The 26,650-nt window shown below is 50.3% G+C and overlaps 1 protein-coding gene across 1 annotated transcript in view; it reads left to right on the forward strand.

The window, feature by feature from the left end:
• Positions 1-1,948: 1,948 nt before the first annotated feature.
• PHGDH (phosphoglycerate dehydrogenase) overlaps positions 1,949-26,650 on the forward strand; it is a 29,949-nt gene continuing 5,247 nt past the window's right edge. Inside the window, exons 1-8 of the mRNA XM_065873674.1 lie at positions 1,949-2,226; positions 8,399-8,550; positions 11,319-11,384; positions 14,205-14,259; positions 14,348-14,446; positions 22,987-23,119; positions 23,670-23,818; positions 25,386-25,538. Coding sequence (XP_065729746.1) covers positions 2,089-2,226; positions 8,399-8,550; positions 11,319-11,384; positions 14,205-14,259; positions 14,348-14,446; positions 22,987-23,119; positions 23,670-23,818; positions 25,386-25,538 — 945 coding nt within the window. The 5' untranslated portion in view covers positions 1,949-2,088. The remainder of the gene's footprint in view (positions 2,227-8,398; positions 8,551-11,318; positions 11,385-14,204; positions 14,260-14,347; positions 14,447-22,986; positions 23,120-23,669; positions 23,819-25,385; positions 25,539-26,650) is intronic.

Consider the following 26,650-nt stretch of genomic DNA (forward strand, 5'->3'; position numbering starts at 1 on the left):
CCCTGGGCCTCTCAGAGTGGCTGCCCTCAATGAACACCGAAGTGTCAGTTCAAAGGCAACCTTTCTAGAATCCTTCCTGCTGCCTCTAGTTTGTGCTGAGGGGTCTCCTTCTTGCTCCCAAAGCACTTTAGCACCTCTGTATTTATCCTTCAAATGCTACACTTTAAAGGTTGTTTTTCTGGGGAAAGTGATGTGACTTGTGCATCACCGCACCCCGAGTGTTAAGCCACAGTACCTGGCACATAGTAGGTGCTCGATAAATTAATTTTGAATGAAACGTCTTCTGAATCTCCAATATGGAAAGCACGGTACGAGGCACTATTACAGGGATATAAAGTTGTATCTCTGATCCTGGGGGGAAATGTTCACATATATGTTGTACAAGGCACTGTGAAATAACTTGAGGACAATGCTATAGAAATTTAAGAGGAATATTTCTGACTTGCTTAGGGTAGAAATTTTTACACACCCTCCCTTCTACCTGGAAATGGACTCTTATCTGTTAACTATTTTCTTAATGGTCTTAGAAGTATCTTTTGTGTGTCATTTTGAAAGTAGGTGGGGCATAAATAATAAATAAAGAAAATAATACCCAGGTGACAGGTGTGAAGGGCCTCTGGTTGTGAGTTCAACACCATCTGAGAAGTTTGACTTGGGGTAAAGGGGTGAGTCTTTAGAGACAGCGGGTTACCCTTTAGAGACAGCGGGCTTTAGAGTCTACACTGAATGAAAGCAGAGGGTGAGTCCTGGAAGCGGGTGAGTGAAAGTGGTAACCAAAATGGGTGCTTCCCAAGTCACTTTGTTAGCCTCTGGGGCCAGGTCCACCATCTGCTCCCAGGACCCCCAGGGCTGCTGGGCACCTCCTGAGAGGAAGAGAAATGGAATACTCACGAGTGCTGGAATGTAGGACCAAGAAATCATCCAAACCAGTAAACAGAATAGCCAAATTATCTCCTTTCCCACTGGGAGCATTTGGTCTAACTTCTGATTTGTGCCTAGGAATTATCTGTCCAAAGTTTCGTTACGTCAGAATATTGACATTGCATAGTTCTATAGGATAAGGATCTAGCACTTGAGTTTTGTGAATGGTGCAGGACTGCAGAACACAGCGCTTAACTGGGCCAGATATGTCTAAAACACTGAATTCTAATTCATCTCTGAGCATCCCTGATCCTAGGTGGCCTTAAATAATCCAAAATGGAATTTTCCAGTATTCGACAAGGTGGGGCATGGAAAAGCATGTTTGCCGTGGGGTTTCAACATAAAGGAGTTAAGAGCTAGGAAGTGCCTCCTTGGTCAATATATAAATTAGGCCAGACTGACATCTCATTTTCCTTTTCTTCTTCTTCTTTTTTTTTATAATCAGAGAGGAAGAGGAGAATATTGAACTTGAACAAACATGTTGGCTGGTCCAAATGCACCAGGCCCTTGCTCTCTTTTAAGCTCATAATTCTCATTGCATCATTCATTTGGAAGTAATCACTGCTTTGTGAGGTCTCAGAAATGGTTTCCCTCTGCTTTTTAAAATTTAACTTTCCGCGTCTGTGTCTTTGGTACCCTCGGATGTTAGGCCACCAGAGGAAAGGGGCTATGTCTTTTTGACGTTCGAACCTCTTCAGCATCCAGCACCGTGCCTTGCACATAGTAGGTGCATTCAATAAATGCTTGTTAAGGAATTAGTGAATGGGTCCTTAGGAGGGAAGATGAAACATTTCTCTCACGATGAGAACGAATATTTCTCAGTTTATGTCAGATATGAATCAGCTACTCAGCGTCAATTGTGCTTCTGTATACTCACCAGGTGTAGAGAAATGCTTTGGCTGAGATTGAGAAATTCATCTCCGGAGAATAATATGGTGGGCGGGGATCTGAAAGCTCCGAGCCGCGAGGAGGGGGCGGAGTCACAGAGAGTTGGAGCGTTTCTGTCCAATCAAAAGAAGACGGTAGGAGCAGGAGTGGGAGATAAGGGGGAGCGGGAGATCGCGAATCCTGCCCAGTTACACGAGCCAGCCAGAGCCGGAACAGCAGCTTCTCCGTTTAGGTGTTTCTGCCCAGGGAAAGCCGCCGATTCCGAGGCTGACTCCAGCAATGGCCTTTGCAAATCTACGGAAAGTGCTTATCAGTGATAGCCTGGACCCTTGCTGCCGGAAGATCCTGCAAGATGGAGGGCTGCAGGTGGTGGAGAAGCAGAACCTGAGCCAGGAGGAGCTGATAGCCGAGCTGCAGGTTAGGCGAGCGGGAGACAGACTAGGGCTGCGAGGCATCCTCCGCGGACACTGGCTGACCAATTCCGGCCCAGCGTGCCCCACCCTCACCCCCATCGCTGGTGTCAGTCTTGGGGTCTCCCAAGATTGGGGGCTGGGAAGGGGGGAGGGAGAAGAAGGAGGGAGGAACAAAGGGCGGCAAGCTGCAGGATGCAAACTTTCCGTTCCGTTTGCAACCGCGTGTTTCACGTTGGCATGCCTCCCGCCAGCATTGCAAAGTGCTGGCTGCTTCAGCTGGTCCTGCAGGCTGCCCGCGGGATGCCAGCGCGGCTTCCCAGGGCCGTTGCGCTCAGTGGCCCTGGCAGCCCGGCGCCGCCTCTCCCCACCTCGCGCGGGTGCTCCGGGGGAGGGGCGCCAAAGTGGCTTCCCTGCTTGGAGCTCAGGGACCGGCGATCATTCCCCAGCCAAGCCCTGGCTCGCCCAGCCAAGTCCTGCTTTCCCTGGGGGGCCCCGGCGGAGTCCCAGCCTGTTCCGTGGCTGCTGGAGAGGCTGCAGGGAAGGCAGCCCGGCTGGAGCGGCAAACGCCATACCCGCCTTTCATCTGATGCAAGACTGCTGAGAGTTTTCACCGCCCCTCTGCCGCCTGGGAGCGCTCGGAGGAAAGAGGGGCGGGCGGGGGGCGCCCGAGATCTCCGCGCCGGCCACGCGGCAGTCGCCTCGGCCGCCGCTGTCCAGGCTTAGTCTCCGCCAGTGGGCTCGGCGGGGTCAGGAATGGCCCGATCGGATGAAATTCCGATCCCAAGGCCCCCAGGAAACGTATATTTCCCAGCAGATCTTTCTCAGGAACGTTATCACCGTTTGTACAGTTTACTTCAGATCTTTCTCTAACTTGTTTGTAAATATCCTGCGAGGTTTGGTGGCCTCTTCCTGCCTTATAACATTTATTTCGTGAACTCTTCACTCCAGTTTCTGCATTTCTTACTTCTGTACTGTGCCCAGCGCCCAGGTGTCTCTACCCGACCCGTCCGGATGTATTCTCCCCTGCCCCCAAACTCCCACACCCCGCAGTGTAGCCTCCTACCAACTTCAACCAGTCTCAGCGCGGATCCACCCTTTCCAGAGTCCCTTAAATCAAACCACAGAGGTGGCTACTGTTGCTTTAGCTGTGAGGCAATCGCATGGTCTTCATAACTGCCATTGTATCTCCTGCTGCGTTTCTCTATGGAACGAACCCCTGCCGCTCTTCCCCCACCCCGTGGTACTGTATTCTGCCTCTGGCTTGTACGCAGAGAAGTTTCTGACTGGTCCCTGTCTTTTTTTTTTTTTTTTTTTTTTGGCTGCGTTGGGTCTTCCTTGTTCCTTGTGGGCTTCCTCTAGTTGCGGCCAGAGGGAGCTGCTCTTCGTTGCGGTGCTCCGGCTTCTTACTGCGTGGCTTCTGTTGTTGTGGATCGCGGACTTCAGTAGCTGTGGCACGCGGACTCAGCAGTTGTGGTGCACGGGTTTAGTTGTCCGTGACATGTGGGATCTTCCTGGACCAGGGCTCGAACCCGTGTCCCCTGCATTGGCAGGTGGATTCTTAACCATTGCGCCACCAGGGAAGTCCCTGGTCCCTGTCTTAAAGAAGCTTGTCAGCTAGTTAGGAGCCTGGCCAACACACAGTGAGACAAGTGACCAGATGACACAGTACTTGAGTGCTAAATGAGACCATCCGGCAACCTAACCTTTGCCTGCGTTGCAAATGGAGAGAAGCGGGTGATCAGCCTGGACTCGGTGGGGGCCAAGGGCTCAGGACGTGATCCTTGGACTACCCTAGGACTGGATGGGGAAACGGCACCTCACACCTGTCACCTCCTCTCTTGTGCAGATGGTATAATGGCCTTGGCTCTGGGCCGTGGCCAGAAGGAAGTGGAGTGGTCTCTAGATTCTCACCTCCACCAGACCACCGGGTTGGAAAGAGTGGCCTGGACTTGGGCCTTCCCAGCTTTGTTACGGAAATTAAAATTCCGTACCCTGGGGGTAGGGTGGGTTGAGAGGGAGTGGTGAGTGTGGAATTGACTAGAATGGGAAGCCCTGGTCACTAGTGGAGGGTTTCCATGGTGTTGAGAGGTTGGCCGGGTGGGTGCAGGGAATCTGGGGCTGGAACTTGGAGGACGTTTTAAAGGCACTGAAAACTTCTGGCAGGAGAGGAGGGGTGTTTGTTGGCTACATTGTTGGACGGTTTGGGAGTGCCCAGTCTTCGTGTCTGTCTTTGTAAAAAGCACTAGGTTCAGACTGCTGGTTAGTCTCCTTGGGCCACTGGAGGGTCCTCATACCCGCCCTTGCCTCTTGTTATTCTGCATGGAGAGGTGCCTGGGTTAGTGGCCCCTGCCCTCCCCTGTTTCAACCTTTTTAATACTGAAAGAAACTGGGGCCCAGTGCCTGAACCAGGCCTGGCCTCCGTTCCCACTCCTTGGTATTCTGGGCAGGCACAATTTATTCTCTCTCAGTCTGTGGTCAGGAAGTACAATGATCCCCCAGAACCATGCTTTTCAGACTTGAAGCGAGTCACAGCTCATTAGTGGGTGATGAAGTCCATTTAATGGGTCATGATTAGCATTTAAGAAAACAAAATAAGAAATATCAGAGAGCAATGCAGATAGTAAGGCTAAGTATTGTGTCACAAAATTTGTTTCAATTATTGTGTGTTTGTGGTGTGTGTGGTATATGAGTATAAAATCATAACTTAAACATGTGTTTCTTACTGTGGGTCTTAGTCAAAAGTTTGGAAAACACTGGCTTGGAATAATAAAGCATCTTGTTTGGAACTCAACTAAACTCTTACTTAGACTGTGTACCCTTCTTCTATCAGCAGATGTCACATCTTAAATAAGCCTAATATGCAGTAACATTTAAATCTTAGCATGTATCAGTGGCTTTTAAACTTTGACCATGGCCCACAATAGGAAATTCATTTTACATTATAACTCACTACACACACACATATGTGTACACACATACACTAAAGTTTCATGAAAGAATACCCTTACTAGATGTGTTGCGTTCTGATATTATCTTCTGTTTCATTAACTAGCAATGCTGGTCAGAATCCTCTAAACGCATGCTGGTAATGCATTTAATCTACTGAAGCACCTTTATATCTTTATTTCAGAATTTGAAGAAAGGATAAGAAGGGAATAAAGTTCGATGCAAGAGTCCATGTTTTGAAAGGCTCTTTTAAAATGCAAATTTCTAGCCTTTACACTAGGATTCGGTTTGCAAAAGTTAAATAACCATCTACTTAATCAGGATCACACATATCGTGCCAAACAGCGCCTACCTGCATTCTCTATAGCTGGGGAACATGATCTGGAGAGTTTCTCTGACTTCTCCTATGATGTAAGTCAGAAGCAGGAGTAATGCTAGAATCATCCCCAAGGCCAAGCCTGTTCTTGGGAAAGGAAGCATGTGTGAACTTGAGGAACGTGAATGGATTTCCACTGCTGAGTTTGCATAGTTTGTCCGGAACAGCTGTAAATCCAGCAGAACAGTGGCCTGTTGTTTTCCAGCTCTGAAGCAGCTGTGGGACTGGGAGTGGGGAGGAAACCCAAGTGTAAGCAAACGCCTGTTCCAGCCTGCATTCTTTTTTTTTTTTTTTTCTGTACGCGGGCCTCTCACTGTTGTGGCCTCTCCCGTTGCGGAGCACAGGCTCCGGACGCGCAGGCTCAGAGGCCATGGCTCACTGGCCCAGCCGCTCCGCGGCATGTGGGAGCCTCCTGGACCGGAGCACGAACCCGTGTCCCCTGCATCGGCAGGCGGACTCTCAACCACTGTGCCACCAGGGAAGCCCCCAGCCTGCTATATCTATACAGATAGAGCACGCACAAAGCAGAGAACAGTGGACAGCAGAGTGGGTGCAATGTTGAGATTCCCACTGCGGGAGTGCCAGAGAGGACCTTGGGGGTGCTGCAGGAGAAACTTATAATCACTGCAAACTGCAGGGAAGATGCGGGTGGATTTGCAAAGAACTGCGGTTTGCATAAGTAGAGGAGAGGAGTGGACTGCAGGGAGCCAAGTCTCTGAGGGATGACGTGGGGCCTGAGAAGGGGACCGGGCCTGGAGTGCAGGGCTTTTGAGGGATCAGCGGCAGCTAGGTTGGTTGGCACACAGGCTCTCAGTAAATGCATGCTGATTGAATGAATTCTGTTTTTGTTTTGTTTTTTTTTGTCACACCGTGTGGCTCAAGGTATCTTAGTTCCCCGACCAGGGATTGAACCCACGCCCTCAGCAGTGGAAGTGCAGTGTCCCAACCACTGGACCACCAGGGAATTCCCTTGAATGAATGAATTGATGATGTGTTTGAATGAACAGGAACAGGGGTAGTTGAGGGTGTAAAGGGTCTTGAAAGCCCGTGAACTCTGGCCACGGGAATGCCCGGATTGTGTGGGACCAGCGTCTGCTGAATGGGAGTCTGCAAAGGCAGATTCCCACTTGGGATGGGTGAGCTCTCCATGTACATCTGTGCTGGTCTGACTGAAGGCTCTTCAGACTTCTTGCTTCAGAGAAAGCTGGGACACACCCTTGAGAGAAAATAGAGAGAGACTGCAGGATAAATCTCTGTAAGGGAGATCCTTCCACAGAGAGAGGTTGTGCTTGTTAAAGAAAAATGCCATGCTGTTTCTGGGCTTGTCCTCGGGGTCTGCAGGAATGGGGTGGACTCCTGGGGAGTCTGCATCCTCTTCTACAGCGGGTCTGTCCTGTGGGAAGCAGATTCCCAAGGTTTGCGGAAGGGCTGGCAGCTTTGGAGCGAGCATTGAAGGAGCATTCTATTCAGAACCACAGACACAAAAGGCTTGGAGTGCCCGTGAAGGGTCCTCCATCCAGCTGTCTGCGGTCTGGCACAGCCCCCAGCCAGTGAGGATGCATGAAGCATTCATACCTCCAGAGAAGTAATTCTGCAGCCTCTCTTGAACAATCATCCCAGTGTTGAGAAGCCCTCCAGATCTAAATAGGCTGCAACGTAAGCTTCATTCCTCTTCTTCCATCCGTGGAGAGAAAAGAATTCTGTGCTCTCTCTGCATGTAACTTGTCCAAACTGGTTCCAAGGCTCTGGGCTTGCACACGGTAAACACAGTGTGGGTCCTCACCCTAGGAGCCAGATGCCCATGGCCTTTCTCTGTCTCCAGAATCTGTGTGGTGGGGAGGGAAGAGAGAAGGTTCTCGTGGGATCCAGCTGGGTGCTCCACTGGGGAAATGCAGCGTGGCTTACAGGTGTCAGATCAGATGTGGGAGGGACCCCAGGGGCCATCTGTTCCAATGCTCTTATGTTACAGAAGGAGACCAGGGTTCGGGGTGACATGACTTGGTACAGTGACCCAACTTGTCATTGCCAGCCCTAGGCCTAGAACCCCAGCCTCCTGGTTCCCAGGTTGCTGCTTGTGCAGTAACCCTTGCTGCTTGCCCACCAACCTGGGACAGCCAGCTTGGGACAGAGTGTGTGTTTGCTCACCTGCTCCATTTCCTGGGGATTCTCATCGGGTGTTTGGCAACAGTATCGTTATTCTGCAGAAGATACCACTGGATTCTGGATAAGCCTAAGGAAGATTGTCCTGGGGTCTGGCTTAGCCCAAGTATAATGGCTGTGATGAATCCAGAAAGTCTGATTTTTCACATAGGTATAGTCTTAGCCTTATATTTCCTGGTTTTCCAAGTAACTATGGACAAGTTTAATTATTTTCTGCCCTTCCCCTTACTTTGGTTTCTGTTTTAGGAAATGTTTTTCTTTTAACAATTTGTCTTTTATTCACTTCATGTATTCATCTATCGAGTACCTTCTGTGTACCAGGCATAGGGGCTTACAAAGTAGAATCCAATCCCACCTCTTCCCATCAGTAGCTCCGTGTCCAGTGGAGGAAGTGATGTCCATTGAGCGGGGCCAGATATCATGCCAGGCGTTGTACCTTCCTGTCTCATTTCTTCCTCACACACTTAAGGAGGCCGAAGCTCAGAGTCATAGCTTGTCAGGGCTGGAGCTAGGATGTGAACCCAAGCATGAGTGATAGTGGGGGCTTTCAGATGTGTGTGCATAAACATGCCTTCCTTTCCCTGAATGTATCCAAAGTCAGCCTGCCTGCAGGAACTCCTACTTTGGACAGAAGGGCTTTACGAGGTCTCAAAGACCAACTCTGTGGATCCAGGTGTTTCTTCTTCTGCCTCAGGACTGCGAAGGCCTTATTGTCCGCTCGGCCACCAAGGTGACCTCTGATGTCATCAACGCGACCAAGAAGCTGCAGGTGGTGGGCCGGGCTGGCACGGGCGTGGACAATGTGGATCTGGAGGCTGCAACAAGGAAGGGCATCCTGGTCATGAAGTAAGTCGTAGAAGTGGTGGGGTGGTGGGGTGTGTGGCGACTGACCGTGAGAGGGAGGAAACACCTGTAGAGAGAGCTGGGTCTGAGTTAGAAGGGCTTCCAGGAGGCCGCCCGCTCCAGGCCAAGTCCAGACAGGGGCTCAGTGCTCACAGCTTAGCGGTTCCCGGGTTTTTGACACAGAGGCTCTCCTTGTAATCTCAAAATGCTTCACAAACCTGCCCCCAGATGCTTGCACACCTGCAGCCTGGTTGGGGAATCAGAAGAATGCTGGTGGATTTGTCTCCGTCCCTGCTTCAGCCCTGCCCTTCCCCCTCGGCTGTTTCATCTGGAGCCAGGTTCTGTTGGCTCTGCTTGACTATGGTCTCCCTTGTGCAGCTACATAACCTTTGCTAGTAGACGGACTCTCCCATTCTCTCTTCCTCACTTCCCTGCACCCTTCGGGCGCCGGGAACCCAGTTTCTCTTTACTCCAGGGCCAAGAGGGAAGGGGTCCCCTTTAGAGCTGTTTTTGCAGAAACCCAGGGCAAAGGTCATGGCAGCATGCCAGCGCTAGGCAACACTCATTTCTGGCTCCGGTCTGGCATGTAAGTGGTGTGGCAAGGTTAACCCCTTCCACTTCTCTGTCCTCAAGCCTTTCCTCTTCCCTCGGGAGCCTCAGTGTTCTCAAGACTTTCCCCTCCCTTCCCTCCACTTCCCTCCATAGGGTAGGCGTTAACCAACCCAATCGTCTGCCTGAGGTCAATATCCAACAGACAAAATGTTAACCAAGAACCCATCCTCCAATCTTGCCCTGGACCCAGAGGCACCAGCCCCCTGGTCCCCGCACCTCTTCCTGTATCCCATGTAGCCTGATTATTCGCTGGGCAAGTCAGGAAGCCAGGTGTTCTCATGGAAAGACAGACTCTGAGAATCCTTTTTTTATTTTTATTTATTTCCTTTTGAAAAGTTCTGGATTTTCAAGGGAAAGAAACTGTTTTTTTGGTCTACTTTATTTTTTTATAATTATTATTTTTTATATAGCAGGTTCTTATTAGTCATCAATTTTATACACATCAGTGTATACATGTCTGAGAATCCTTTTATCTTGATTTTTAACTTTTTAAAAATAGGATCTCTTGACCTTTTTTCACCTTATAACCTTCATTTCCAGAGAAGAAAAGACCCAGTAGAGGGAAAGGAGGGTGAACACGTGTGTTAATAAATTATTCCAAGAGCAACAAGAAAAAGCCTTTGAGAAAAGAAAAATAGTTTCATGGGTATTATCTCTATTTTCCTTTCTGTAAGATGGGTAGAGTCAACATTACCCTATGATTCAACTTGTGAGGATGATTTCTCAGTGCAAAACTTGTTGAGAAATAGGAGGAAAAGTCAAACAGGAGGAGCTAAAACTATCAGCTTTGTTACTAAAAAAAGCCAGGTTGGGCAAGTTGATAAAGGTCTGTGGGCAAGGGGCTGACCTCTGTATCTGTCACGGGTACAGCCTCAATAAGACTGATGGCATGAAACTAACACAACAGTGTAAAATCAACTATACTCCAATAAAAATTTTTAAAAAGAAGATTGATGGCATGGAACAGCAGGCATTTGTGCTTTCTGTAGGCAGGTAGATCCTAAAGTAAGAGGAGAGAGAGAAGGGCTGAGCCACACGTATCTCTCCCAATCTATTGAGATACTTCTCTGCCCCGGGAGAAATGAGTTTGGGTAGAGAGATGAGTGTGTTTCTCGAATGGAGGTCCCTCCACAGGAAAACATAAAGCCAGGGCAAAGGGGTTTTCTTCCAGACCTGGGGTTAGGGCAGGAGTACATCACAGAACCCAGGGCAGTGGCGTGGTGTTAGGGGTTTTCACTAAGAACAGGTAAGTTCAAAATGTTGGCGAGAATGTGGAGAAAAGGGAACCCTCGTACACTGTTGGTGGGAATGTAAATTGGTGCAGCCACTGTGGAGAACAGTTGGAGGTTCCTCAAAAAACTAAAGAAAGAACTACCACATGACCCAGCAATTTCACTCCTGGGTATATATCCAAAACAACCAAAAATGCTAATTCTAAAAGATAGGTGCATGCCAACGTTCATAGCAGCATTATGTACAATTGCCAAGATATGGAAGCAATCTGAGTATCCATCGACAGATGAATGGATAAAGAAGATGTTTTATATATATAATAGAATACTACTCAGGCATGAAAAGAATGAAATTTTGCCATTTGTAGCCACATGGATGGTTTTGGAAAGCATTATGCTAAGTGAAATAAGTCAGACATAGAAAGACAAATACCGTATGTTATCACTTACATATGGAATCTAAAAAATACAGCAAACTAGTGAATATAACAAAAAAGAAACAGATTCACAGATATAGAGAACAATCTAGTGGCTACCAGTGGGGAGAGAGAATGGGGGGAGGGGCAACGTACGGGTAAGGTGTTAAGAGGTACAAACTATTAGGTATAAAATAAGCTGTAAGGATATACTGTACAATGCAGGGAATATGGCCGATAGTTTATGATAACTATAAATGGAGTGTAACCTTTAAAAATTGTGAATCACTATATTGTACACCTGTAACTTACATAATATTATACATCAACTATACTTCAGTTTTTTAAAAAGTAAAAAAAAACCCCATACAACTAAACGAAACAAACAAAAAGAACGGGAAAGCTTATGGAGCGGGAGAGAGAGCACAGCGTGCACTAGTCTTTCCACTGGGACAGGAGTGGGAATCCTGGGTCTGGCTGACCGATGTCCCCCATCTTTTTCCATCTTTAGCACCCCCAGTGGGAACAGCCTCAGCGCTGCGGAGCTCACCTGTGGGATGATCATGTGCCTGGCCAGGTAAGTCCCTGACTTCTGAGCAGAGTCACTGTCTGTGGTCTGTCAATTATTATGATTCCCTAAGCAAACTGACCCCGAGAAACTTAGAAACACTTCAGCTTGGTGACATGCAGGCTGCTGAGAAGCTTCAAGGCCGTCAGTCCTCAACTGAACGTTCGTTACACTGGTTCTGGCACACCAAGTTCAGGTGGCTTCTCAGGTTGTTTGCAAACACACAGGATGTGCATGAATCTTCCTGTGTTGGGTGGTAAAATGACTGTATGAACGCTGCTGTTGAAAAGGCAGTGGGTCAGTGGGCAGGGCAAGGAGCCAGTGGGAGGGCGCGAAGATGCTCTGGGTCCCTTTGCAGATCTGCGGATCCTTAAACCAAGGAACCCAGGCAGCCAGGACTCCTCACGTCACTACTCAGGCCTGAAACCTTCTGGGCTGAGAAATGATTCCTTTCCCTTCTCAAGACCTGTTCTCCTCCCTGCTGGGAGAGGATCTGGGGGAGTTCACCATTGTTCTAACTCTTCCCCAAGATTTCTACCTGAGATCTTAGGTATTCACTGATATTCACTGGTCAGTGAAGAGGAGAGGAGGTTGGAGAAAGGGAAGAACAGGGAGAATTGCACAGCAGAAGGGACCCAGCCCAGAAGGGGTCCCTAAGCTGGCTGTCTGGATCTCCTGGAACATCTGCAGAAGTGTTGAGGCCTGATGCCCTGGTGTCACCTGTGCTATTAAATTCAGTGTTTTGTTTTTTTTTTTTTTTGGTTTCTTGGGCAGGGTGAGGGAGCGATCCCAGTGCAGCTTTCTAATTCTCTCACTTTTTTTCTGGAGGTGGTGTTTCCCTTGCGAGTCAGGAATAATCTTCCTCCTATTCCAAGACCAGCTTTACTTAAAGGAGTAGGCAAAGTGGTATGACTTAGGGGAAGCGCTCTGTCGCCAGCCACTCATCATGACCTCACTCATCATCAAAACCAAGAAAGAAGCACCCTATGAGAAGGAATCACCAGTCTCTCATAACCCCTGTGTGCTGGTTTAATCAGACCACTTTCCCAGCAGGGCAGCGGTAGAGGGTGTGGGAAGTGTGCATGGTAAAGTTGAGAGCATTGGGCAATGTGGGTGGAGAGCAGGGCTGAATGGGCCTCACGGTGGGGGACTTTGAACAGATTTTGCCTGTTCCTGAGGTGCTGGAGAAGAACAAGGGCACGGAAAGAAAGAGAAGAGAATACAGCAAATGTAGATTTCACCGTTGTGCCTGCTTTATTTTCTCTTGTAAGTCAGGCCGGCCTCTGTATAATTCTTGGGAGGTCCCTTGCCCATGTCATGGTCCTCCTCAGACTGGCCTGGTGAGGATCCTGAAATGTTGAAACTTGGGGAGGCACCACGGCCAGCTGGGTGGAGCGCCCAGAGGGAGGGTGTGAGGGTTTCCTGTGCTCTGTGGTGCTGCGCGCACATCTCTGAGATGGCATCTTGCAGTCAGGTGGGCAGAGGTCGGGAGGCCAGAGCTGGGGGCTCTGTCTCACTGGGTCAGAGGCATCTCACCTGGCTGGCTTTGCTGAAGGGGGAGCACTTCCTCAAGGCAAGCCATTGTCCTAAATGACATTCCTGAAATGAAGCTCCACGGGCCAGAGCAGTGAGATGGAGCTTCTTCCATGAACTTGTTATGTAAGCTTTGCTGAGTTTACCCATGAGTTTGTGGGACTCTGATCGTAGAACAGATTCCCATCAACCTCACCCTCAGATGGAAGTCTGTGTCCTGGTAACGTGTAGACAGGAAAGAATGCTTTTTATAAGAAGTCAGTGAAGTGGAAATACAGGAAGAGTTATCTTGGAATCTCTTCTCTTTCACACACGCAGACATGCACACACCTCTGAATTTTGTGGCCGGCAGGAACACCTGCATTTAAATACTTAGGAGGCTAACTGGTGGGGATGTCTTCCTTGGCTTTGAATCGATTCCCCTACTTCTAGTTGAGTGATGCTGGGTGAGGTATTTAACACCCAGTGGCCACACCCCACCCCCATGCAGTTGTGAGCATTAAATGAGCTGATGTTCAAACACTGTCTCTTGTCTCTTCCTTTCTAGCTTCTAGAGAAGCCTGGAGGGCCATGTCCCACATGACACATCTTGCCCTCTGACCTCTCACATTGCCCTAACTTCCTTTGTCCTCTCCAGAAAACACATAGAGACTCAGACCTCCATGTTGACCAATAGCAGGAGATAAGCTGTGGAGAGTGTGTGTGTGTGTGTGTGTGTGTGTGTGTGTGTGTGTGTGTGTGGTGGGACAGGAGGTTGTGTGGTTGTTGGAAGTGTCTGGACTATACCACCCGCCCACCCCAGTCTAGCCTAACTCTCAAGGGAGAATAAGTATTCAGCTGTCCCTTGATACAGTGGAAGATGTTGTAGGTTATGGCTCTGGATGGAATAGGAAAATGGAAATTCTTAAATTTCTGGAACATTTGATGTTACCAAAATCCACCAATACTCCATTTCATTATCCCTACAAACCCTGGAGGATTAGCTATTGCTTTTTACACGCCCAGAGTCACTCAGGCTGATACTCCAGCCGCTGAGATGGACTCAGAACCTCCTCCCAGACACCTAGCTGGAGACAAATCCCAGGGCTCCAAGCCAGGTCTTGCCAAGGGTTTCCCCCTGCTACCCTCCCTTGACCATCCTCGGTGTTTCTGAACCTAAGCCCCCCAGACCCAGCTGGAGCTTGGTTCCCTGGGGGGATGCCTGGCAGAAATAGTGGCTGTGCAGCCCTCACATTGTGCCTCCTTCCTGGGCTGGCAGGGTCTGGGTGGGCCCGCTGACTTTGTCTGTCCTTGCAGACAGATTCCCCAGGCGACGGCCTCCATGAAGGATGGCAAATGGGAACGGAAGAAGGTGAGCAGCCGGCTTTGCCTCACTCCACCTGGCTGGGTGCCCGAGGTCCACTCTGGGTGCTGACTTCCACTTCTTCCCCTGTTTGCAGTTCATGGGAACAGAGCTGAATGGAAAGATCCTAGGAATTCTTGGCCTGGGCAGAATTGGGAGAGAGGTGGCCACCCGGATGCAATCCTTTGGGATGAAGGTAAGAGGTCACCAGACCACTTTGATGTGGGGCTTCCCATAGCAATTTTGGAGGAGGCCGCTTTGCTTGAGAGAAGCTAAAGGCTTTGCCCTAGGAGGGCCTGACCCCCACTTTAGAGCTCCTGAATGAATGGGTGGCAAAGCCAGGGAGGAGGGAACATTGGCCTGCTGATCTAGACCTTTGAATTCAACATCTGGGAATGCTTGCTGGAGGTCCTTCAGCTCTGGGGTGAGTAATTGCCTTGAGTCCCCATGGAGCTGAGAGGGGTCTTGTATCCTGCCCTTCCTTTCCTCCCCTTCTGCGAGGGCCTCCCTGTTTTGCTGCTTCTGTCTTCTGTGATAATTCAGAAAACAGGAGCAAATTTATAACCTTAAAACAGAGCAATTGTCCATCCGTCTTCTAGCTCCCCTCCATAGTCCAGAAGAGATTGAAAGGTGCTTGCCTATATGCTGTGAAATGATCGTGGAGCCCACAGTGGCCAGGAGACCTCACACATCTCTCAGAAATCATCCCTGACCCCCGCCGCCCACCAGGGCTCTCTCTCTTATCCTATGCTGGGAGCTCAGGAGTTCTTCTGGTTGAGGGAGGGTTGTCATCAGTAGCAGTGCCACCCCCAGCCCCCGGGGCCAATCCAGGAGACCTTGCTGAGGCGAGAGGCCATTCAGCCAAGAGAGGAAGCCCACAGGACTGCCCAGGTGGGCCAGAGAGGTGTAGCAGCTGGGTCGGCTGGTGGCCATCTCCATGTTTCCTGTGACTGTTGAGGGAGGGATTGTGGGTTCAAACTGCAGCCAGGAACGCTTTAGTTAAACATTAAGGAAAATGGTTTTGAAAATCAGATCATTTCAGTTCTAGAAAAATTTACATAGAGCTGCTATGGAATTGTCCCTTTTTCCCTTGCTCTTTCCTTTCTGTATGTCCCTCCCCCCTTCATTGCATTAGTAGAGACTTTATAGATTAACCCTTAATTTTATGTTGACTTTTGGAGTTTGTAAGTTTTTGCTAAGGACTCGCAGTAAATGGACAGTGGACAAGAACCAGGTGGGCAACCCACTGTACCACAATCCACATCTTCTCTCCCCTGCCTCTACTTCCCACCCTATTAATTGAAGTCAACCAGACATCGTTTCTAAGCCTCCTCACTGGGAAGGGCGGGGACATTTTTCTGGCTCCCTGTGAGAGGTGGGTGTGGCCCAGCAGGATCCATTGATCATGGAAACAAACCAAAGCCACGTCCTTTGTGCAGGGGTGGTGAGGTGCCGTAGCGACAGGGAGCACTTTCTCCTTTTTCCTCATTGGTGAGGGATCAAGGTAAAGGTTCAGCTCATGAAAAATTCTGATCATCTAACAGCAGGGGTCAGGGTGAAGTAAAACTCGGGGCACAGGTAACCAAACAGGTGAGCGTTTCATCGATGATACAGTGACTTTGGGATGGTTGCCAGGCCCAGCAGCCGTTCTGTCACGTGCACTCCCCTTCCGCAGGGTGCCATAGCACACCAGGCTCTTCTAGCTCAGGAACACTCATTGTCAAGGAATTGAGACTCGGGCAGTGACTTAAGTCAGACAAGAAGTCCCGCCTCATGTCTTGAATGATTGAAGTGATGGATAAGATAAGCTTGTCTGTTCCTTTGGCACCACTCAGCTACTTAACCGCTGCCAGGGCTGCTTCCTAGAGGCACAGAGGGAGGTAGGACCTTGAGCATCAACAGCGGAAGTGACTGACAGGGCCCAGCTCAGAGATGCCTAGAGCCTGCCTACGAGTGTTAATCTGTGTCTCTGGCATAACGCTCACCACGTGCCCACACGTTTTATTCCCAGCGTGGTTTTGAGCATGTAGGTGCCTTTTTTGGTGTGTTGCAGCATGTAGCTGCTTCGCTGGGGGTTCCTTCTGTCCAGATGTCTCTGGAGGGTTACTCTAGACCGTCTTGCTTCTGGGACGTGCTCTTTAGAAACCCGGAACACACCTTGGGATATCCCCCCAACCCCAGCCCCTCAAGAGCAGCCTGGCTCTGGTCCTTTCCCACTGGCCCAAGTGGTGTCTCTTCGTGCTCAGCTACTCACTTTGACCCAGCTCCTTAACGTGTTTCCAGGTCCCAACACATTCTTAATCTCGTCTCAGGCCAGCAGATCACTGACCTGCATCAAGTGAACCTCGGTTCATGTTCAAGCAGTTGTGGAAAGCAAGATTTTCTAAAGGGCAAGGAAGGGAGATTCTTGAGCAAATTGTAAAAGAGATGACTTAGCATCCAAACAGGACGCTGTCTGATTAGCGTTTACGAAACACAAGTTGTTTCAAACTAGCCTTGGTCTCTCTTTGGAAATCAGTATTAAACTGGTAATATCATGGGACTCCCTGGATGTCATACATCTTGACTATTTAAAATGATATTGTATTCATATAATAAGTCAGTGCATTCTCATAAAAACTGAAATATAGATAGAGGTCTCCTAAATGACCATACCAGTCAGAGTTTCCTCACAGGTAACGTCAGTTTGATCTGTGTCATCTCAGATTTTTTCCATGCATTTATATGGAATGCATAGAGTTCTATGCCTATAGAGGAATTCTATTTCTAGAGAGAATGGAATATTGTGCATGTCGTTAAGATAAAAACGTATGTCTTGGAATAAATAGATTTACCATATTTTAAAACTGTTGCATGGAATTCCTTTGTAGGGATAAATTGATTTTGTTTGGCTATTCCTTCAGTGATGGACATTTAGATTGTTTGCAGATGTGGACTTTAGCAAGCGTTGGTGAGGTCTTTCATGATACCCTCGGGGTGAAGATGGAGACCGTGAGCGTGGTGCTAAGGGTTTAGTATCTGGTTGAAAGAGGGATCCGACTCAGTCTGTAGGGAGATTGTACAGGATGGTGCAGGGCTCTACCTTGTCCACCATCCTCATCAACAGCCTGGATGATGTGTCATTTGTGGATGACAGGAAGCAAGGAGAAAAGTAGTTAATACTTAAAAGTGCAGAATCAGGTCCTAAAAGACATTCGAAGTCTAGAATACTTGGGCACTCTAATAGGAACTTTGTTTGGGATACATCAGTGCCCTACATATGAGCCTCCAGAGCAACTAGACTTGGGTGTAGAGGTGAATATAAAAGGCTTTTTCTAGGGGAGGAGGCCTTTGTTTGACAACAGTGCAGTGTGGTTAACAGTGAGTGATATGATTGATAGAAAAGTTTATGTGACTTTCGGCAGCATTAAAAGAAGTATGACATTCAGAGCAAGGGAGGTGACATTCTTCATGCTGTGTACTGATCAGCCCCTGTGTGAGTATTTGAGCAGTCAAAGACCCCAAGTTCTGGGAGACTGTGAAAGCTTTGGAGACAGAGGGTGATGGTGAGGGAGCTCATGTCTGTGTTTCCTAAGAAAGGGCTGAAGGCACTTGGGTCACTGAACCCATCAAGACTTGGGAGTCACAGTGGAGGCCTTCAAATAGCTAAACAGAAGTCCTAGAGAAGAGTCACGCTCTCTAAGAAGTAGATCCAGGGAGGACCACTAGGTGTAAGCTGGAGGGGCAGAGCTACAGAGCTGGCCCCCAGTAGAACGAATGGTCTCAGGAGAGAGTGAGTCCCGCATCTCTGCACATATACCTGCAAGACTGGATAACCACTTGGCCAGCATGTGAAGAGGGGGTGTGAACATAGACACAGATGCCCTGTGAGCCCTGATGTCTGTGAACATCCATCATCCCAGTGGGCTACCACTTTCTTTAAACTGTGAAATGGTCCTGGCAGTGAGTTTACTGTGTGGTCCTAGGCAACGGTGTCAAATTATTAAGGACTGGGTTTGTTACAGTAACTTGGGAGAACAACCTAATTAAAGACATAGAGTGGACCAGTAGTCATAGGGGACACTTTGAGTAGTTCTGGCTGGGCTGGCTCGGGCGAAACAGCAAAGCTTGTAAAGTTTATCTTTATCATCCTCTTCTCTCCTGGCACCTGGGGTCTTATCGTGTTCCTGATCTGTCACCAGGCTGTTTATCTCTAATTAGGCTGCTAATGGACAACTATTATCTGACCCTCTCTAAGGTATCAGGATTTAAACTATCCGAAACTACTCTTCGGGTAGTTTCATTTTGTTACAAGGAAAATTTTTTGGTGAAAAGTGTGTGCAAAAAAAAAAGTGTAACAGATGAAATCATGGTTTTCCCCGTTTTTCCAACATGCCCAGGGAAAATGTCCTCCCTAAGCAAACCGGACTGTGAAAGCGAGGAACATTCATGGCTTTCTCTTGTGTGACTGAACAGGCATCAAAACAGGTGGACAGTTTTCATTTTCACCAATACTGAAAAGTGTAGCTGATGCAGGACCTCTGTCTACCATTCTTGCTCCAAGTGACAACAGTGCCTGCTCTTCTAGGGTCATGGAACTCCTCCAGATTGGGGAAGTCTCAGCTCCTACATTATAAGCCCCAGTATTACTGAGCCTACTTGGCCTCATTTTGAGTTTATACTTCAACATAATACTTTCAGATATATGGTGGTTGGGTGAAAACTATTTCCCTGGTAAAACTGTTACTTTTATAAATGTGTAGAATAAAACCTATTAAATAGTTTAAAAAAAAAAAAAAGGGCTCCCCTTCATATCACAGGAGCTGTAAGGAGAGACCTTCTTGGGCTCAGATACTGGGGGTGGACCACCCCTTTCCCTTCCTTTCTTTGTGACTGTCTGGTCACTTAAGGAAGGGGGAGCTTAGCCGGGTGGGGATCGGTGGGCGAAGAGCCCACTTATGCCAGCACAGGCCTAGAAGGAGCCTTGGTTTCCACCTTAGAGCAGCTGCTGTCTTTGCTTTGAGTCACAGGTGCAGATGTGGGTTTCAGGATAATTCTGGCAGCCTGCAGCCTGCTGGTGTTCTGAATCATTTGGGTCTTACACTCTGTAATGTTCTTTCTGCTTGAAACTTTTTCTCAATAGTGTTGCTGGATAACGGGTTATAACTCTGGAGGCTCAACGCATTCAAGCTGGCCTGTCCCCTAGAATGGGTCAACAGGCCCCAGCCAACCAGGGGCTGAGCCTTGCACTTTCTTTTCAGGGTTTTCTGTGAGGAGCAGACCAGCATCTCTTAACAGTTTCTTTGTGGCCAGGGCTGTGATAAGTCTGACGTTAGCCCAGAGGGATGGACGTTGAACCCGAGGCACCAGTTGTCACCGATTCTTTCAGGTCCTGCTAATATTGACTGAGATCTGCTGTGTTAGATACTGTGCTTACAATGACCCTCTGGGGTCAATATTATTAACCCAGTTTTACTGATAAGGAAACTGAGGCCCAGGGAGCTTATGTGATACGCTCAAGATAATAGGATGATTAAGGGGTGGAGTCCAGCTCAGACTCTGGGCCTCCTGAGTTCCAGTCTGGTGCTTTTTGCCCCACTCCACCACCGCCGTCTTTATTCCTGTTCCCTGCTCATTAATCAGTCCCTGCCCCGTGTCCCTGTGCTCAGCCATTCGCAGGACAGGCAGCCGCCATCTCAGTCTGGTACCTGGAATTCCTACTGCCCTAGAGCGGTGACGTTCAAATATTTTCAGATATAGAATAAGGACCTGGGGTATGGGCCCAGAAAGAGAGCAGGTGGTGGGGCTCTGGGCCTTCACCTCTGCACCTTTGAATCGATCTGGTTTTATACGGAGTTTCTGTGTAAGGTTTCATCGTGTTGGGGGAGAGCACCAACGCTAAGCCCCAAGATTGGCTCTGGGGTAGAGAGGGGGCGTGACCGTTAGGCTCCCCTGTTGGAGCCCCTTTACCTTGAAGGCCTTCTTGCTCTCCTCCGGCCACGGTCAGCCAGGGGACCGGAAGCAGCAAGCTCAGCCTCCCAAGGCTGCCTTCTAGGACGGCAGCTAGGACGTCACCCTGGAGCTCCGCTTGAAAACCTAGGGTTCCTCTGCCGCCCCAACGTCAGGAGTCCCGGGACGGGGTGAGGTGGGGCATCCCTTTATGCAGCTCCCCAAGGCTCCTCTCTAGGAATAACAGATGTGTGTAACCGCGAGTGTCCTGATTTCTGCACATGAGGCCATCTGACCTATCCAGGATACGTTAGGACCCGACTCAGGATTGGTCTCCCGGGCCTGCTATCACCCTTTTTATCTCTGGCAACGTGGTCCCCTGATATAAGAACCCCAGCCCTTAGTTGAGCTCAGCTCCTGTCCGCCCTGGGTATTTTGAGTGAAAAATGAGAACAGGGTAGAATTCTTCCCCTGCAGTTGTCTGCAGGTGAACGAGGTACTGTTTCTCTGTGAAAGGAAGCTGAGTCAGGGCCTGCTGACCGCTGTGGTAGATGCTTATCCCTCCTCTTCCCCCCACCCCACGCCGTCCGCTTCCCTTTAGACCCAGGCAGCTGCAGCGGGGGCGCTGGGCCAGGCTTGGCCTGCAAGACCCTTCCTCCCGGCAGCCCCGTGCTACTTCTGGGCTCCTAGGAGCCCAGAGCCAATAGAGTTGTGTGAACCCCCTCCATCGGACTTGGCTGTGTGACCTCCGTTGGTGTCCCTACCCTCTTCCCACTCCACATGAGGAAAAGTACATCTGGCTTAGAAATGAACGGGGCCGTTGTTCCAACCAGCCTCAGAGCCCACGGACAAAGAAGACTTGTGAGGACAAGGGCAGGATCCTCTCCCCTCCCCTGGGCGTTTCATTCTCCCCAAGAGAAACGAGGAGGTTACATCTGGGGGAATGGCCACGTGGGGCTGAGGCGGTCCCGAGCTCACGATCCGGTAGGGCATCTGAGAGGCAGCCTCTTTCTCCTAAACCTCTGCTGGAGGTCGGAGTGGGACCCACCCGGTGTTTGTTGTCCCACAAGGCTGATGATGAAAAACGTGATCCAGAAGTGACACCTTGTTCATAACCGTTTTCAGTTTCTTCTCTAGGAGTGCCGACTTGATATAGCAATCTTCTGTGCCATTATTTTCTAAAATAACTTGTATATTTCCCTAATTTCAAAAGAAATTCATGATCAGTGGGGGAAAGTTAAACGAGCGTAGGAAAGCATAAAAGAGAAAAATTAATCCTACCACCTAGAGATGACCACTGTTGAAGTTCTTTCTGTTTGTTTTTGTTTAATCCTGGGCCAACTCTGAACATTTTCTCAGGGCTAAGGGAGCTTTCTTTTCATGGAATGTTGAATTGTTGGAAGTCAGAGCAGGGGTGACTTTGAAATCATCCACCTGCTTCTTTACGTAGAGTTGAGGACCCAGGTCTGGAGGCACTGACTTGCACCTTGACACGCAGTCGACAGTGACTGAGGCAGGACTCAGGTCCAGCTCCTGGTTCACTGGTTCAGAGGCCGTATCCTGGGTCCTGCCAGCCTGCCCAGCTCAGTTGGCGGGCAGGCATTAGGAGTGCAGGCCCTGGAGTCAGAATACTTGTGTCCCAGCTCTACCACTTGCTACTCTTAGGACCTTGGCTAAATCATTTAACCTCCACCTTCGTTTCCTCATATGTAAAACAGGGAAATAATAGTACCTAAGGAGGTTTGAGACACATAGTGAATGCTAAAGATGTTTGCCATTATCCGCTATGAGTCTGTGTCCTTTCTTCCTTCTCCTGAGCTTTGTCTTCTCCACCTTCCCCTCTTCCCATCAATATGTGACGACCTTTAGCTGATTTCATAGGGTTGATGAAGTTTACACCCCCGAGTTTCTTGTCTGTCCCCATCTCCCAGGCGTCAAACTTCCCTCCTTCTCCGCAGCCTCAGGGCGGTCCCTCTGCTTTGGGGGCCCACCCCCTCCCCAGCCAGCCCAGACCAGGCTTCTTTCTGGGTCCTCCCCACCCACGGTGCCTTTATGTCTCACTTTCCCTCTCTTGATGTCCTTCTCCATCCCAGTCAAACCTGCCTTGTTGAAAGGATTTGTCGTTAGTCATTTATACCTCTCTGCGCGATTAGTCACCAAGTTATGCCTTCCAAAACGAGATGCACTTTAAGTCTTGTTAAAAGAAACTTCAGGAGAGGGGACCGTACTCTCCCCGCTGGTGTCAGCACTGGTGTTTCACCGTCTTCCCCAGTGGCGAGTCCCGTCTCCTTGATAACCCGCTCAGCACCACCACTGTCCTCCTCCCTCATCTCTTCCTCGCTCTGTTGAAGTGGGCGGTGCACCTGCCTCTGTCTTCTGGCCTGTGGGGCCTCCGGCTGCAGCCAGCTTCTCCCGCATTTCCCTCGTGCCCTCCGACCGCGTCACGGCTTCCCGCAGGATCGTCCTGCCTCACGTGGGCTCCCCACTTTCCAAGGGTGTCTGAGCTCCACTGGTCCAACCGGCTGTTCCTGCACCCGTTCGTGGTTCAGAGCTTGGAGGTGGGCGAACCTGCCTTTGAACTCTGGCGCCGCCCCCTCCAGTGTGTAAGCTCCACTCCCTTCAGCTCTAATGAAGGAAGAAGAATAGTGCCAACCCGGTTGTATTGTCGTGAGAGGTAGACAGGTGTTGGGGAAGGCTTAACTGTGGTGCGGGGCATAGGGTCAGTGCTCCATAAGTGGCTGCCGTGACTAGTAATACCAGTGCTAATAATGAACAGTGACACCTACTCTCCCTCTCTGACTTCCCCAGACCATAGGGTATGACCCCATCATTTCGCCAGAGGTCTCGGCCTCCTTCGGTGTGCAGCAGGTGCCCTTGGAGGAGATCTGGCCTCTCTGTGACTTTATCTCTGTGCACACACCTCTCCTGCCTTCCACCACAGGTAGGTGTGCCCCTACCTTGTGCGTTGGCCACAGAAGCCACAGACCAGATAAGGGTGGGCCCTCAATCTGGCCTTTCCACCTATGCTGGGGACCAGCTGTGGCGGTGGCCCATTCAGATCCTGTGAGCGTGGAGCACGGTGATATTTTGTTACATGGCCTTGCATCAGACCGAGGAGGGGTGAGTTAGGTAGAAATGCACAGGGTCTGGGTGGGCTGGGTCAACATGTAGGACCAGTGACCCCATGAGTACTTCCTGGGACCACTGCCGGCAGCACTAATATCTCGGGGATATTTGGGATGTTTCTAAACTGAGTCTGGTCCAAATCCATGACAAGGACTCCTGCCCCAGAGCATCTGAGAAGGGAGCAGCGAGACCAGAAAGACCGTGGTCCCCCAGAAAGGAGGTGTGTGGCGAAGAGCTGGTGGGAGGGAGAGAGGGCCTTTGGAGCCGGTGCGGTGGCCATGGAGCCGGTGCGGTGGCCAGTGCAGTGGGGAGAGCACGGGGATACCCACACCAGTGCCGCAGGAAAGCTCCTCCCTCCGTTCCAGGCCTGCTGAACGACAGCACCTTTGCCCAGTGCAAGAAGGGGGTGCGTGTGGTGAACTGTGCTCGCGGAGGGATTGTGGACGAAGGCGCCCTGCTCCGGGCCCTGCAGTCGGGTCAGTGTGCTGGAGCCGCGCTGGACGTTTTCACAGAGGTGAGTCCCTGCTCAGTGTTGGTGGGGACGGGAGACCAGAGCAGAGGGACTTGGGCTGCAAGCCCAGCTGTGCAAAGACCTTGAGCTTCCTGTCTCTAGCGGGAGAAATTGTGTCGCCAAAAGTAACACGTCTGTGGTTTGAGGAGCCCAGTGCAGAGCCTGGTACAGAGGCAGCCGAGCTGTCTTCTGCAAAACTCAGAGTTTATATAGGATGCATTCCTGGGCTTGGGCTCCTGGACGGCTACCCTGTTGATAAGTTCAGAGGAAGACAGAGCAGCAGATCAGTTCTGAGGCGGAGGATTTGGGTCAGGCAGAGAGGGGTTTAAGGTATTGATACAGATCTCTGGTGAAATGAATCCCACTGCCAAGAAGACATTCCACCCAGTGTATGTTGGCTTTCCTTTCCCTTCCTCTCTTCCCACAGAGGGAAGGAAGCCGAGGATACTGGTTAGACATGTTCCCCTGGTCCCAGAGGCTGCTGTCCCTAGGTCTCTGTGCAGGAGCAGAGATATAGCATCTGCTCACCCACTGCCCCCATCCTGCCCTCACACCCGATAGCATTTCCACTCGAATCCTGTCCACCTCTCTTAAAAATCCCACCTCGGCATCGGAGATCGGGGAAAAAGCACGGGCTTTGGATTAGGCAGCGGGGGTTTGCTCGTTACCAGCTTTGTGGCCTTGGCAAGACCCTGGCCCTCTGACCCCCTGTAGCACTCAGTGTCTGTTCCCTGCCCAGGGCACAGCATGCGTTGGGTTTGTGGTCCTGGGCATCTCTCTCAGCTACATCGTCAGCTCCTTGAAGGCAAGGGTGTGCCTGACCCTTGTTTATATTGCCGTCTCCCTAACACAGCACCTTCCTCCTGCTCTCTTTGGCCTCCCCATGGCACTTACTACTCTGCGGCCGGCACTCACGGACCTATGTGGCCAAATCCCGTGGGAGCCGATAGAGTCCTGGGGAGAATGCAGAAGAGAGGAGGCCTAAATAACATGTCCGAGGCCCCTATATTGTGCCCGGTGAGCAGAAGGGGTGGCAGGGGCACTGGAGGGTGGGGTAAGGGTGGCCAGGTGGGCCGCCTGTCCTGGTGAGAGCCAGGATGCAACACCCGTGTGGAATGCCCTCAAAGAGCCTGCCTCTGTGCTAAGAGCTGACAGTAAGTGCTGAGGGGTGGACTGGACTTGGGGCAGGGGCTAGAGGGAAAAAACCAATATCAGCTATACCAGCTACCACTGGTTGAGAACCTCCTTTATTACTGCATAATCTCCATAATAGTGTTAGGAGATAGGTAGTAGTAACCCATTTTATAGATAGGGAAACTGAGGCTCAGAGAGATGGAGCTTTTGCCCAAAAGCACATAGGTAGTAAGTGGTGGAGCTGAGATTGGAATCCGGTCTACAGCTCTGTCTACTCTGCTGTGATGGAACATTCATGAGGAAGACGGTTATTATTGAGTCCAGTGACCACCCAGACAAAACGGAAGTAGGAGGCAGCATCACCCCTGCCCTCTTCCCCTCCAACTCCCTGGGGCCGTCTGAAGCAGCCCACCCAGAGGTGTCTCTTTCTGGGCAGGAGCCACCCCGGGACCGGGCCTTGGTGGACCACGAGAACGTCATCAGCTGCCCCCACCTGGGCGCCAGCACCAAGGAGGCCCAGAGCCGCTGCGGGAAAGAAATTGCCATCCAGTTCGTGGACATGGTGAAGGGGAAATCTCTGGCGGGAGTAGTAAGTATGCCATGTGGGGCTGGGCCCGGAGGTCAGAGGGAGGAGTCGCAGAAGGGCGTGTTGTCGCTGGGACCAGATTCAGCCCAGGGAGCCGAAGATAAGGGACTGTACTTGAGCCAGTGCTCTGGGTGGGGTGGCAGGAGCTGCCCCCGCTTAGCCTTGAGAGCTGAGGCCCGGCAGCAAGGAGCCAGCTTAGCTTGTTTATATTGTAGGCTCACTGCTGAGATTGTGTTTTTTCCCAGTGCCCTGCCTCTGGAGAAAGGCTCCTTTGTTCTCCACAGGCCTTGGGAGTGAAGGAGTGTGGCTGGCATGATGGTGGAATGCCCGAGGTAGGGGCAGGTGGGGGACGGCCTGTGGAGAAAGCCCCGAGAGGGCGTTCTCACCTCGTGACCCCGAGCGCTCGCCTTTCAGCCCATCTCTCTTAGGACCCTGAGCAGGGATGCCCTGCCCAGAAGCCTGCATCCATCTTCCCCATAGGAAGCCTCCAAGCCAACTGGCCCCCTTTCTTTCCCCAAGTCGTGGTTTCTTGACTGTGCTCACAGTGGGCCCTTCCGGGTACGTGTTCCTTGACTTATACTTCAAGTCCTGTCTCATTCACTCAGTCTTCAGATGGTCCCTAAACTCCAGTGGGTACCAGATACCGTCAGAGCCCTTTGGGGATATGGAGGTGAATAAGGAAGGCATAGCTGTCCATCAAGGGGTTTGCGCGGCCTTTCTAGCTCCATCCCAACCCTTTTGCAGTGAGTCACATTCTCTCCTATTATTGACATTTCATGAGTTTATATCTTAGTTCTTAATTAAATTCTAAGTTCTCAGAGGACAAACAACAAAAAAGAAAACACCACCAAAACCAAAAGGATGTAAGCTTCTCTGCAGTTCGTGTGGCTCTGCCTGGAGCATTTAACCAATAATGAGTGAGAGTTGGGGCGCGGCTTGGGGGTGGTCCCTGACCCTCCTGGCTGACCCTCAACACAGGCATTTTCGCCTCTGAGGACCGAACTGCGGCAGGAGACACACAGGATGCTTTGTTCAACCCCGCCAGCCCTGGTTTAAGAGCCCAGGCCGCTGTGGCCTCTACACCCTGAGAAAGTAAAGGAGCCTACTGCTGTCCC

The sequence above is a fragment of the Phocoena phocoena genome, chromosome 1, assembly GCF_963924675.1.
Source record: "Phocoena phocoena chromosome 1, mPhoPho1.1, whole genome shotgun sequence".
Classification (NCBI taxonomy): Eukaryota; Metazoa; Chordata; class Mammalia; order Artiodactyla; family Phocoenidae; genus Phocoena; species Phocoena phocoena.